Raw genomic sequence first — 13,429 nt, forward strand, 5'->3', positions numbered from 1 at the left:
AGTGATACATCGTTGATTTTAAATCTGCTATATGAGCACTGTTTGATTGTTGTACTTTGTTTTTGTAAACATTTCGTAATACACCTGTCCTTGGAGGACTGCTTCTGGTGCTCTTTGGGGGAGGTAATATTGCTCTACAGTTAACTATAATTTTTGAACCCCAGGCAAAAAGGATCAGTTTGAGAATCCCGTAATTTCAGTTTTTGTTATGTATAGACCAAGGCTCCCCTCCTACCCCCAAATGAGTTAATAAACTTGAAGGAAACCATTTCCATTGCAAGAGAACAGATGAAGTGTAACCTAGCTTATTATGCACAAAACTCTGGAACTATGCCTACAGGGACTTGGAAACCTAAATCTTCGTAAGGGGGCAGTGCAGGTAGAACAAACTCAGTGAGAGGAGCATTCTTCATACTCCAGTGAAATGAAGCTGCTTGTCTAAGTGTCTATCAAAATATTATTGAGGTGACAGGTTATATGATGGCAGGGTAGGCCCCTTGAGAGAACCTATTTGTGGGTGTACACTTGGACAAAGAAGGAAACCAAGTCTGGGGGTGAGTGTAGACAGAGGAGACAGAGGGTGCATCTTAGTGTACTCCGACAAAAAGGCCCAGAACTCCTAATTTCCTAAACATTTGTAACATAATATTACACCCATACAACGGTAGATCTAATATATCCACATAGTTTAAAGAAAAAGCATAAGACAAACCTACTCCCACCCAACTTAGTGTGTTCGTTGCTGCTTTTGAAGCCCCCTGGGTCCTGCATGAACACAGCCCCCCTTTTCCCTGATGGAAGTAGCCACTCTGACTTCAGCTTCTCATTCCTTTTTCCTTTTTCTTTCTAGTTTTGCCACATATATATTCCCAAACAATGTATTATTTAGTTTTGAACGTTATAAATGGAGTCAAACTGACTTCACCCTTCTTTAATTTGTTCTTTTAAATTAACATTATGATTGTGAGCATTTTGTTACATAGTATCCTATTGTGTGAATCTACATAACTCTATTTTTTGTATTCTCTTGTTGATGGACATTTGGGTGGTTTTGTTTTGGGCTGCTATACACATAGCACTCCAGATATGTTTGTTCTTACCTCTTGGTACACATGAGAATTCCTCCAGAAGATATTCTCTAGATTGGAATTGCCAGGTCAAAATATCTTCAACTTTACTAGGTAATACCTCATTAATATTATTTTTTGCTTAGTTCAAAAGGGCTGGGGTTGCCAGGTTTAGCAAATAAAAGTAAAGGGTGCTCAGTTACATCTGAATTTCACATACACAACAGATAATTTTTTTAGTCCATGCAAAATTTATATTTCATCTGGCAACTCTAACAAGGTCAACAAACTTAACCAAATCACAAACATTGGGCAATGAAGAGTAAAAGCGAGGGAGGGGGTGTGGAGTATCTGACCCTTTCTCCCTCTGCCACAGTGGCCAACCCTGTTTTTTACCAGCAGTTTCACTCAAGGGGCTCCAGTGCTTGCTGACTAGCTATGTGGGTGATGGATTGGCTCAGCAAATGTGTAATAGGCACCGACTGTACCTAGGCAGGTGCTAGATGTTGGAAATACAACTGTAAACATGACAGACAAGGTCTTCGCTTTCCTTAGGTTTTAGCCAAGGTGGGGAAATAGAGAACAATAAGGCAATGATCTACGTGCTACGGGAAAGTGGTGCGCTGGTGAGGATGCCTGGATTTGTCGACTTCTGCTGACTTTGAAGTCATAAATTCTCTTACTAGGGCAAATTTCAAGCTACTGATGTGACATCATCGCGCTGAATCAGGAGAGATGTTCACTATCTGCTCCCCAGGCGGTGTGGACTGGCCACAGCGTTCCACTGTACGAGGAGGACTTAGAAAGGACACTTCATCAGTCTGAGTGGATTTCTGGTTGGTTTGGAGGGAAGGGGTTTAGGTGTCAGATCTTCAAATTTAGAAGGGATCAAATGTTAAGAGGCACAAAATGCATTTATTATATTTATAATACTGGGTGCCTTGTAGATATTTTCACTATGATACATAAGTAGAAAAAAGTCTAATAAGTATAGTTGTAACTTATGATGATTCACCCACAGATGAGGGGTCCTATCTCCCCTTTTGTATATGACCTTCTATATGGAGACCCTTGAAGAGCTCATTGCACGCTCGTCTCTACCCCAGCTCATTGATTTTCATCAGTCATTCGTTCCACAAACACTGACAGAGCCCTTGGTCTCTGCCACACACTGTGCTGAGGCTTGAGTCCCCGCCATCTTGGAGGACTCAGTTCACAGAGTGAACTGTCTCTTCCCAATTTTTTCCTGTCTCTTCCCAATTTTTTCAAGGCAGGTTTACTTCACTCTCCTTTGACTTGCTTAGTTTCCTCCTCTGTTTTCATTCTGACTTTCTTCCTGGAAATATTTCCCCAAGAAAGCTTGCCACAGCCTGTTTCCAATCATCTTTTCTTCCTTTTCTTGAGATTTCTCCTTCATCACAGAGGGGCAGGTGTTCCTTTTCACCCCAACCGGGACTCTCCTAACTTTTCTGTACCTTTCCCTATTGTGCAAGATATCACTCCAAGTGCCCCATTTATCTAGCAAACACTTACTGAGTGCCTATGTACTGACTGACGTGCAAGGTGTGGTGGAGCCTCTGCTTCTACTCACCACTGAAGTTTTCATTAACCATAATCATTTTATAAAATGATGTGTTTGCACAATTTATGTTCAGGCCCTTTTTAAACTTAAGTTACTTAAGAAATACATGACTCATTGTACAAAATTTGAAAAAGCATGAAGGAGGAACGAATGATGATGTAATCTCACAACCCACGGGCTAGCCATTATTAACTTTTTGGGGTGCATCCATGCAGTCATTTGTTATGTTTACTTACAAGTTGGGATCGTATCCACTTTTTCATTTACTGTAGTGTGAAAATTTTATCTTTTTCAGTGCTCTTTGAAGACATTATTTTAAATGATGGCATGACATTCCATTTTCAAGCTAAGCCACGCACGGTTTATTTGATTAGTTCCCCACAGTAGCCTCTTTATAACCAAGTGTTGAATATCTTTCTCTTAAGCTACAAGAGGGCAAGAATCAATCATTTAATTGTTCTTCCTCGGCAGCATTCACAACAAAAACATGCTGCGACCATCTAGTTACCATTTCAAATAAAAGGAGTTAGTCTATATGCAATGTAACCCATGTTGATATGAAGTAACCAGAAGCTCTGGGGACAGTTGGAAGATAACCTACCACCTGTCTGGTGAAAGGAGCTGAGCTCTGCAGTAAGTCTTGAAATTTGTAGGAGCTTTAGAGATCACCTGGTGACTCTAACTTCTTCCTTTGTAGATGAGGAAATTGAATCAAGGATTGTTAACTGCTGAGACAAATACCCAGATCTCTTGACTTCCTTCCTGTCCTGTGCTATTTTCACCATAATCAGTTGATTAAGCTATCTCTTAAAATATTGAAAGAGCATACTTATATACAGTTACCTACATGCTGTTATAGAAACTGTTCCCCCTTCTAGTACATGTACTTTGGTTAAAACAAAACTAAACTAACGGTAAGGTTCTAAGTATTTGAGAAAAAGCATGACTTCCACCAAGATGGAGGCATAGGTGGAAACACTGTGCCTTCTCTCACAACCAAGTTTGGATACAACAAAAGTTTTGGAGAACTAAGACACACCCAGAGACCAGAAAACGGAATTATACGGAAGTCTGAGAGCTACGAACTGTTCAACGAGGAGGATGGTAAGAGAGGCGGAGCCAGCAGTGGAGCTGGGTTGGGCAGGACAGACCTAGGAGTGCAGGCAGCCCAGAACTACTCGGGGTGCGGGGCAGACTGACCAAGGTCGCACATTCGCGCGCAGTGAGACGGACCACGCAGGCCCCAGGGGGTGAACCCAGTGGTGGAGGGCTGACAGCGGTGGCACACTCACGTGCCGTGGAGCGAGGCGCGTGGGCCTGGTGAGGGTGGTAGCTGCGGTGCTGGTGGGGGTCGCGGCAGCAGGCAGCAGAGGGAAGCCATTGTCCCTCTTTGACCCCGCCCCCACATGCAATGTCACAACCCAGCGACTGAGTTGCCCTGCTCTGGTGAAAACCTAGGGCTCCGATCCTGCTACTTAACAGGCACGAACAGCCCAAAAGATGGTGCAAGGAGAACTCAAAGTCCCAGAGCCAATAACTAAGCGACCAACAGATTGCCAGCCTCTCAGAAGCCCAATTTAAGACACTATTTATCAGGATGCTCACAGAATTGGTAGAGTACAGTCACAAATTAGAGGAACATATGAAGGCTAAACTAATTGAAATGAAGGGAGATGTCCAGGAAACCAATAGCGATGGAAAGGAAACTGGGACTCAAATCAAGGGGGTGGACCAGAAGGAAGAAATGACCAAACAGGAAAAAGTGAAGTTACAAGAATTCAAAAAAATGAGGAGAGGATTAGGAACCTCCAGGACATCTTTAAACGCTCCAACATCCGGATTATAGGGGTACCAGAAGGGGGAAAGAAACAGCCACGAGTGGAAAACTTATTTGAACAAATAATAAAGGAGAACTTCCCCAGTCTGGCAAAGGAAATAGACTTCCAGGAAATCCAGGAAGCTCAGAGAGTGCCAAAGAAGTTGGACCCAAGAAGGAACACACCAAGGCACATCATAATTACATTAGCCAAGACTAAAATGAAGGAGAGAATCCTAGAAGCAGCAAGGGATAAGGGGACAGTCACCTACAAAGGAGTACCCATCAGACTGTCAGCGGATTTCTCAAAAGAGACCTTACAGGCAAGAAGGGGCTGGAAAGAAGTATTCCAAGTCATGAAATCCAAAGACCTACAGCCAAGATTGCTTTATCCAGCAAAACTTTCATTTAGAATGGAAGGACAGATAAAGTGCTTCTCAGATAAGGTCAAGTTCAAGGAGTTCATCATCACCAAGCCCTTATTATATGAAATGCTAAAGGGACTTATATAAGAAAAAGAAGATGAAAAATATGAACAGTGAAAGGACAGCAAACACACAGTTATTAACAACCACACCTAAAACAAAAGCAAACCAAGAGGACAGCTAGATCAGGAGTGGAACCATAGAAATGAAGAACACATGGAGGGTTAGCAACAGGGGGGTGGGAGGAGGAGAAGGGGGGAGAAGGCACAGAAAATAGCATAGATGGTTGGTAGAAAATAGATAGGGGGGAGGGCGAGAACAGGGGGGGAAATATGGAATCTAAGGAAATTGAGACACGTGGTTATAAACTAAGGGGGGGAGAATAGTGGGGGAGGGAGTATGCGGGTGGAGGGGAATGAAGGGGGGAATAGAACAACTGTAATGGTATAATCAATAAAATATATTTTAAAAAAAGAAATAAATTTTTAAAGTAACTTGTAAAAAAAAAAAAAAAGAAAAAGCATGTAATTGCCCAAACACTGGAAACCACGCAATGCCCATCAACAGGTGAACGGATAAGTAGTGTGGTATATTCACACAATGGAATATTCAGCAATAAAAAGAAATGAAATATATAAATAAATATATATATATATATATATATAGCAAGGTAGATGAATCTCAAAACAATTGTTGAGTAAAAGAAGCCAGACAAGACTACAATTTGTGTGCTTCCATTTATCTAAAATTCTGAGAAATGCAAACTAATCCGTTACAGAAAGCAGATCTGTAGTTGCTTGGGGATGGGGGTGGAGTGAAAGAGGAACCTCGAAAGGGTATAGGAAACATTGGAAGGTGACGGATGCACTCATTATGTTCATTGTAGAAATAGTTTCAGCGTTATGTCACGTCAAAACTTACCAAATTGTACATTTTAAATATGTAGTTATTGTACGTCAATTATATATCCCTACAGTTGTTCCATTTGTGAAATCTACCTATTAAGTTTGAAAAACAGAACAAGACTAGAAACTCACTGAAGCTGAAGCATAAGAAAACTAAAATTACTTCTGCAGATAACTGACAACCAAGGTTCTATTGTAGTATGTTAGTTTATCTGAACAGAACATTACTGTGAGAAATGCAAAGTCATAAAAATAAAAAATTGTCCTCCTGGTAATCATGTCATTTCCGCATGCCTGTACAGTTGCTCTATATCATAATCTTTTTAGTGTTCTATGCAATTTGCTTTTTTAAAGAGAGCAATAACGACGTATTTTTCCTGAACTATTAGACTGCTCTTTTACGTACAAGATGTCCAGTCCCTGGTGTGTCTTGTATATACATGGATGTGTAGAAAGCTGTACTCTATACATTTAAGCAAATGCTGTTATTTCGCTTTGGAGTTTTGTAGTCTGGACTCAGCAGTGGCACCAGACACAAACTGGAACTTTCTAGAAACCATACCCTTTCCTACAAGATAAACACCAGATAGTTTCCATCAATACGTGAATTCAATAATCAAATTTGTTTAGATTTTCCACTTACTGTTTTGAAGTAAGTGATATACCACACATATGGTGCACAACACTGGTAAAGATTCTCTTTCAAAAGACATTCATAAAGTTTTATTTCCACACTCCACCTCCAACTTATTTTCTTAGGTTTTATTCGGCAATCACTCCCATTCTGTAGACGGGGAGACGCACGGTTTTGTTCTTTTGTGTTTCTTTTTTTTTACACAGTACAGATGGGTAAGGAAGAAGCAACTCGCAACTTTTCAGTTCCATTTTGAGAAATGATCACATCGAACTCCTGACAAACGACAGCCCAGCGAGTAGCAATTCTCCCCAAGCCGGGTGTGGGTCGGCATCTAGGCGCGCTTCCGCGGCAGAGGGGTAGTCAGGTGGCAGCGGAGCGGCTGCTGGAGCCAGAGCCCCGCGGCGGGGGCGCGTGCGGGGCGCGCCTCCCTCCGGCCGGCGAGGGGAGGTAGCCCCAGCGCACAGGAGTCCGCCGACCTAGGGCTCCCGCGCAGCGCCAGGATCCGCGGGTGCGCCAGGGGCGCCCGCATCTCCTCCCTCGCGCGCTCACTCCCTCCCCACACCCCCGCCCCCAACCCCTGGCAGGTCCCTCCCCCAAGCCTGCTCCCGCGGCCGCCGCCGCTGCTACCGGAGGCGCAGGAGCCTCGCGATAGTGTTTGCACAGGCGGCGCGTGACGCCGCCGCCGACTGTAACTGATGCAGAGGTTACCCCGCCGCCTCAGCCGCCACCCACCGCCCGTCGCTGCCGCCACCCGGGCGACGCCGGGGGCCGACGCACTGCAGAGGTGCCGGCAGGTTCCGCCCGCGGAAGTCTCCTCGGCAGGCGCAACCCGCGCTCCGCCCGCGCTCAGACGCCGGCACCGGCGGACGCCCCCTCGACGCCTCCGCTGCAGCGCTCCTTCCCTCCGCCTCTTCTCCGGCGCGCCCGCCTGCTCCCTCGCTTCTCCCCCTTTTCCTCCTCCCAGTCCCCTCTCCTCCCCTCACCTCTTCCCTCTCCCTCCCTCCTTCTCGGCTTCCTTCCCCCATCCCCTTGACTCTCCCCTCCCTGCCCTCGCTCTCTAGCTCGCCCACAGTGCGGCCCCCGCCATGACGGAGGCGGGTGCCGGTGCCGTTGCCGCCGTTGCCGTCGCAGGGGGGGAGTCGGGTTCCCAGAAAGTAGCTTGATGAGTGTCCAAAGTAGCAGTGGAAGTTTGGAGGGGCCGCCATCTTGGTCCCAGCTCTCCACGTCTCCAACCCCGGGCTCGGCGGCGGCGGCCAGGTCCCTGCTGAATCACACGCCGCCATCCGGGAGGCCCAGGGAAGGTAAGCGCCGTCGTACCCGCGCCCGTTCGAGGGCCTCCCCTTTCGCGCCGGGCCCCCCGCGCGCCCCTGTCCCCTCTCCTGGACCCCTGGGTGGGGGATGGTGGCGAGGTGGAAGCGAGGCGGCCCGGCTCCGAGGAGGTAGTGCGGTGGCTGTGGGTGGTGGTTCGCGGGTGGTGGAGGAGACGGACGAGGGGGTGAGCGCTGGCTGGAGGGGACGGGGCGCGGCGGGCGCACAGACTCGTCCAGGGTTCTTAGGAGCCAGTCCTCATAAGGTGGGAAGCCTACCCCTGGACCCGAGCCCCTTTCTGCTCCATTTGCTAGTACACTCAGTACTCTTAACCTCCTGGCCTCCGGTCTCTGGTGGGTTTTCCCTCCCGTTGAAGCATTCATCCTCGAGCCCCCTCCCCTTCACTCGCGCACTCCTCCCATAGAGGCGGTCCTCGCTTTGCGAGCTCTGCTGCTCTGGACCTGGAGGATGTCCCTCTTTTGCAGGGTCTCTGCCCTTTGGGGAGAGCCGCTGAAATGATCAAAGCGGACATTGATCCCTTGGTTGGCTTCCTAGAGCAATCTGAAGGGTAGATTGTCTGGTGGGCAGGCTTTTAAAACCACCCCTTCAGATGGTTGCAACTTTTTTACCTTAGCCATCACCTCTTACGTGTTTTTTTTTTTTTTGTACGTTATCTCATTACTGCAAGTAGGCTACTGTTCTTCTCTGACAGGGTCGTGGGTTTTGTGGGAATATCTGCGTAAAGGTTACTGCAACACGCACTAGATCGGTTACAATTGTTTTCTAAGTTTTTGGCTTCTTGCACGCAATTGTGCTGCCACCAGATGTAGCAGTTACACAGCTAGTAAGGCACTGGAATGCTTGTGATTGAAATTTCAACTTGCTGTAATTTAACTTTAAGTATACCACATAAAATGAAATTTAGGAGAGCATGCATTTATGGGGGAAGAATAGAAGTGCTTAGAATCGCGTTTAACGCTCTTTTGTCTGGAAAACGTTAAGGGTTATTCATCAGCAATTGGGAAATGGGTTGTTCACTCCCAGTTGTGTCGCACGAGGAGATCGTAGCCACCTTTTTTAAAATACTGTCTGGCAGACTAGTGCTCCAGTGAATCGTCTAAAGAAAGCAGGAGCTTTGATTTATGTTAGGCATCGGTGGGATTAATTTACTTCGAAAATATCTGCCAATTTTTGCTAAGAGGCTTGACAATTGTTAAGTGTTTTGTGCCCTGAATCCACTGGTTCCGGCATAGCATTCTTTGTCATTTTGTTCCTGGGAGCATGTGTGAAAGTGACAATAGGCTTAAAGATTGGCACGAATTTGCTCTAGAAAATTCATGGGAAGGTTTGATTTATGGCATCCACTAACCTTGCTGAATACATTGACTGACATTTTCCCTTTTTCCATCACACCCCTAACGGTGAGTTCTGATTATTAGAAGATAAAAGTTTGTTTACCCACTAACTGAAATTCAGTTTATTTGGTGGTTTTCTTTGCATTTAAGGATTTGTCAGTGAATGTTTTAAAATCTGTTTTGTAAATAGAGCAGTTCATTACTTTTGTCGTTTCATTAACAAGCTGAATGATAGTGTTTATGAGTCATAGTGAAAGGAGTGATAGTAAATATTGGTCTTGGAAAAGACTCCTTTTTAAAGGCTATACCTTTTTTCATGCATTCATTCATTCCTCAAATACTTATTGAACCATTTTTATAAGCTAGGTGCTGTACTAAATCAGACATGGTGTTGACTTGTTCAACTCTGACCCCTATTATCAGTATTGGTAATTTGGGGCTGCAAAATCTAGATTGTGAGTTTTTGAGGTTACATCAACTTCATTTGAAAAAAACTTTTATACTGTTCTGCACTTTTCCTGATGTTTGACTGTTTTGAGGGGTTGGAATGATTTAGCTTGAATTTCCAAATGACCAGAATTTCCTCAGTGGTTTAGATTACAGTAGATTTTTATGTTACCTAAACTAGTGGTGTATTTCTTTTTGACCAACCAACATGCAAGTCAAAACTGTTTTACCCTCTCTAGGGTTGTACTACATTCACCTTGAAACTATAGTCTCAGCTTTCACTAATGCTGACAGAAATTGCCTGTACTAAGAGCCAGGTGTCAAGATAGAGACGTTTTCAGTTGAGTGGGATCTCAGTTTTTATTTTGACAGGTGTTTAGCGTCTTTCCTAGGTATTCATTTAGTATGTTGTATACATTGACATTAACTGAGAGGGCTTTCAACTTCTGGTGACTGCTAGTAAGGGTTGTTAGTAAAAATGGGACTTGAATATTCGTGTCAAGGAGAGAACAGACTGAAAAATTGAGCCAAGTTAATGTAATACATAATAGTGAATTTTAAACTTAAAAGATATACACATGAATATTTACCCATATAAAGGTCATCTCCATATGTGGATGAACTTCTAAGCAAACTTTGAAAATGGGCTTTTTTAAAGATGTGTCCTAAGTAGCTTTAAAAATTAATTATTTTGAAGTTTGGATATATTTGAAACTAAAAGAATATAAGCTGATTGTTTTTAATGCTCCATATTTTGGCTTTTTCCCTTTCTTTCTCACCCTGTTATTATCATATTAATGTAGTTTTACTTAATTACAAATAAACACTTTTAAATATTGCAAGAATTAGGACTATATTAGAAATGAGGAATTTGTGTAATATAGTGTAGACTATTTTTATTTTCTTGGGAGCTCCAAAGTCCCAAAGCTTTTTCTTCATCAATCTTGAACTTTTCTGAGAGATTCTCAGAATGTAGTTAGCCATGTTGGCTCTTTTACACCTGTGATCTCTGTTGTGTTTTATCTTTTAATAATCCTGTGATTAAGGAAGTTTAGAAATTAAATACATTTTCAAATAAATGTCAGTTTTGCTATGTTGTGGCCTCAAAACTTAGCTAGATAAGCAGTTGGGGGTTTTTGTATATCAGTACATGGGTACTTTTGAATGGGTTATTCCTAAGAGTCAAATTAAAGATTATACAAAAGGCTTGTATTTTTCTATTTGTTTGTTTCAGCCTACTGGATATGCAAATTTGCTTTACTTGTATGTAAATACTGAGAGTAGTTTGGTTAGAGAGATAATATCACAGTATAATTAAACCGTTGCTTTCTGTTTCCATATTTATAGACTGCATCCCTTAAATAGAAGAATTAAAGTATTTGACTCCAGATGACTGAGTAATACCTGTAGGGAGATGTTAAAAATAAAGGTGTGCCAGGTGGTCCTTTAATTTCTTGAAGTCACTCACTGAAAGATGATAGGGGTGTAATGTTTAAGGATTCCACCTCATGAATAGATATGCTATAGGTGGGTATATTTCTTTTTGACCAGCTGGCATGCAAGTTAAAACTGTGATAATCCTCTCTAGGGTATACATTCATCCTGAAGCTATAGTCTCACATTTCACTAATGCTAAAAGGAATTGCATATATATGAATTCCCAGGTATCAAGATGGAGACCATTTCAGAGAGAGATTTACATATTAGAGGGGAGAGAGAGAAACCCAGGATAGTTAGAGGTCTGGGAGTCTGCCCCTGAGAGGTGGGCTTGCTTTAGCCTGTTTGGTCTCAAGACCTCTTTACTCTCTTAAAAATTATTGAGGACTCTAAAGAGATCTTGTTTGTGTGGGCTATTTCTGTTGATATTTACTATATTAGAAATGAAATCATTTCAAAGATATTTAGTAACTTAGCTAAAATAATAAGCTATTTACATGTTAACAAATTTTTTAACTTAGAGTAAATATTCTAAAACAACTTTAGTGAAAGTAGTGGATTGTTTTGTATTTTTACAGATCACTTCATTTTCTGGCTTCCTAGAAGACAGCTAGATTTTGCTTCTGCTTTCAAAAGTCTGTTGTGATTGTTCTAACTGAGATATGTGAAGAGACTCCAGCTTCACATAGATATGTAGTTAGAAAAAAAATCACTATTGTAATAGCTTTTTGAGAAGTTGCACATATTTTGAGTATTACACCAAAATTCAACGAGTGGCAGTTTTTTTAAATGGTCACTTGTAATGTGGCAATACACTGTATTCCAGAAGTGTCTGTAGGACCCACAGGAAATCTGTGGACCATACATTTAGCCTAAAGAAGAGACTGGATAAAGGGTGGGAAACATGATAGCTCTTTTCAAGGATTTCAAACACAAATAGAAGAGAGAATAAATTTATTCTGTTGTTTTTGAAGGTGCACTAACACATGGAAGTTCGGAAGGCATAGATTGAATTCAGTATAATTTTTGTCAAGAATGTAAAAATGCAGCGAGAATTATCCAACAGTGGAAAGAACTGCCTGTTGAAGTATTTAGCTAAAAGAATTTAAAGCAGACTACAGGGACATTTTAGGGGGAGGCAAGATAAATTCTGTAGATTCTTATTTTGGGTGCTATTGGATTAAGTTACTTAAGGTCCCATCCAATTTAAAAATGTAAGCTTTCTGTGATTCTTTGAAAATCCCTAAATATAGTTAAATTGTACTTATGTATCCCTGAATGTTTTTGAGTATTCTCTTAAGTGAGTAGTATGAAGCTATTGTTGACTTTATTACTATTTTGCATTTTTATTGTGCTTTGCCTCTGAGATTTTTTCTGTATTTTCTGGAATCAACACTATCAGTCTTCCTGAAATCTTGCTAAATTCCCTGTGAAATATAATAAGCTTTGAAGATGTTTTAGGGAATCAGATATCGCTTATGATACAATTTAGTAGGGCTGTAATATATTTGGATACAGAACTTTAGAATACTGTTGGGGGGCTAGTTTTCGATTTTGATAGAAACTGCCACCAGTCTGTATGGTCTTTTATTTGTAAGTGTTTATGTGATTGCAGAAGTAATATGCTTAATCTGTGCTACTGGCTTTAAAGCCAGAGAGTTTGAAAAGAGGACACTTGAAAAAAATGTATTTAAACTGCTCTTTCTTAAATTAAAAATGCATATTAAGGACATAAATAAAATGAATTTTAATTATCTTATTCAGAGAATTATACATGTAATATTTATAATAACCTATAACAATTCCCATTTTATTTTATAACATAATCTCTTTTGTGGGTTGGATTGAAAGGTTAGACTTTAGCCCTTGCTAGTGTGGCTTAGTGGACTGAGTGCTGGCCTAAGAATTGAAAGGCATTGATGTTTCTCTCCTTCTCTTTCTCCCTCCCTTCCCTTCTCTCTGAAAATAAATAAATAAAATCTTAAAAAATAAAAAGAAAAAAGAAAGGTTAGATTTTAGGAGGTGGGAAGTTGAGCATAAATTCCCCTAACTTTCTTGAGGTCAACTTAATAAGTGTAGTAAGTGACAGAGCTGGAGACTTGTTCCAGTTCAATTTAAAGCTCATTTGCTATAGAAGAGCCATAGGAATAAGTCATTTAGTTTTATGAAGTCCTTGTGCTTATTATTAGTTTTCAAAAATCTTAGAATAGTTCAGAGGAATAGTGTTATAAATTAGAAGAAGCAGTATGGTAGAGATAAGAAAGTGCATCATCGATTGTAGTTGAAGTCCAAGTGTAGTCTCTTCTTTGCCATTAACTAGCTGTATGACCTTGGACAAGTTGCTATCTCTGCCTCAGTTTCAATAAAATGAGAATTATAGAACTGAAGAGGGCCTTGGAAGCAAGTGAATCAAAACCTCTCCATTTTTTTTATAGATGAGGAAACTAAGA

At 41.9% G+C, this 13,429-nt stretch overlaps 1 protein-coding gene across 1 annotated transcript in view; it reads left to right on the forward strand.

Moving 5' to 3' along the window:
• Positions 1 to 7,351: 7,351 nt before the first annotated feature.
• Positions 7,352 to 13,429, forward strand: part of TLK1 (tousled like kinase 1) — a 154,396-nt gene continuing 148,318 nt past the window's right edge. The window contains exon 1 of the mRNA XM_037044479.1: positions 7,352 to 7,733. Within this exon, the coding sequence (XP_036900374.1) occupies positions 7,595 to 7,733 (139 nt within the window). The 5' untranslated portion in view covers positions 7,352 to 7,594. The remainder of the gene's footprint in view (positions 7,734 to 13,429) is intronic.

This window comes from Sturnira hondurensis, unplaced genomic scaffold, assembly GCF_014824575.4.
Source record: "Sturnira hondurensis isolate 20B ecotype Veracruz unplaced genomic scaffold, ASM1482457v3 Scaffold0004136, whole genome shotgun sequence".
Lineage (NCBI taxonomy): Eukaryota > Metazoa > Chordata > Mammalia > Chiroptera > Phyllostomidae > Sturnira > Sturnira hondurensis.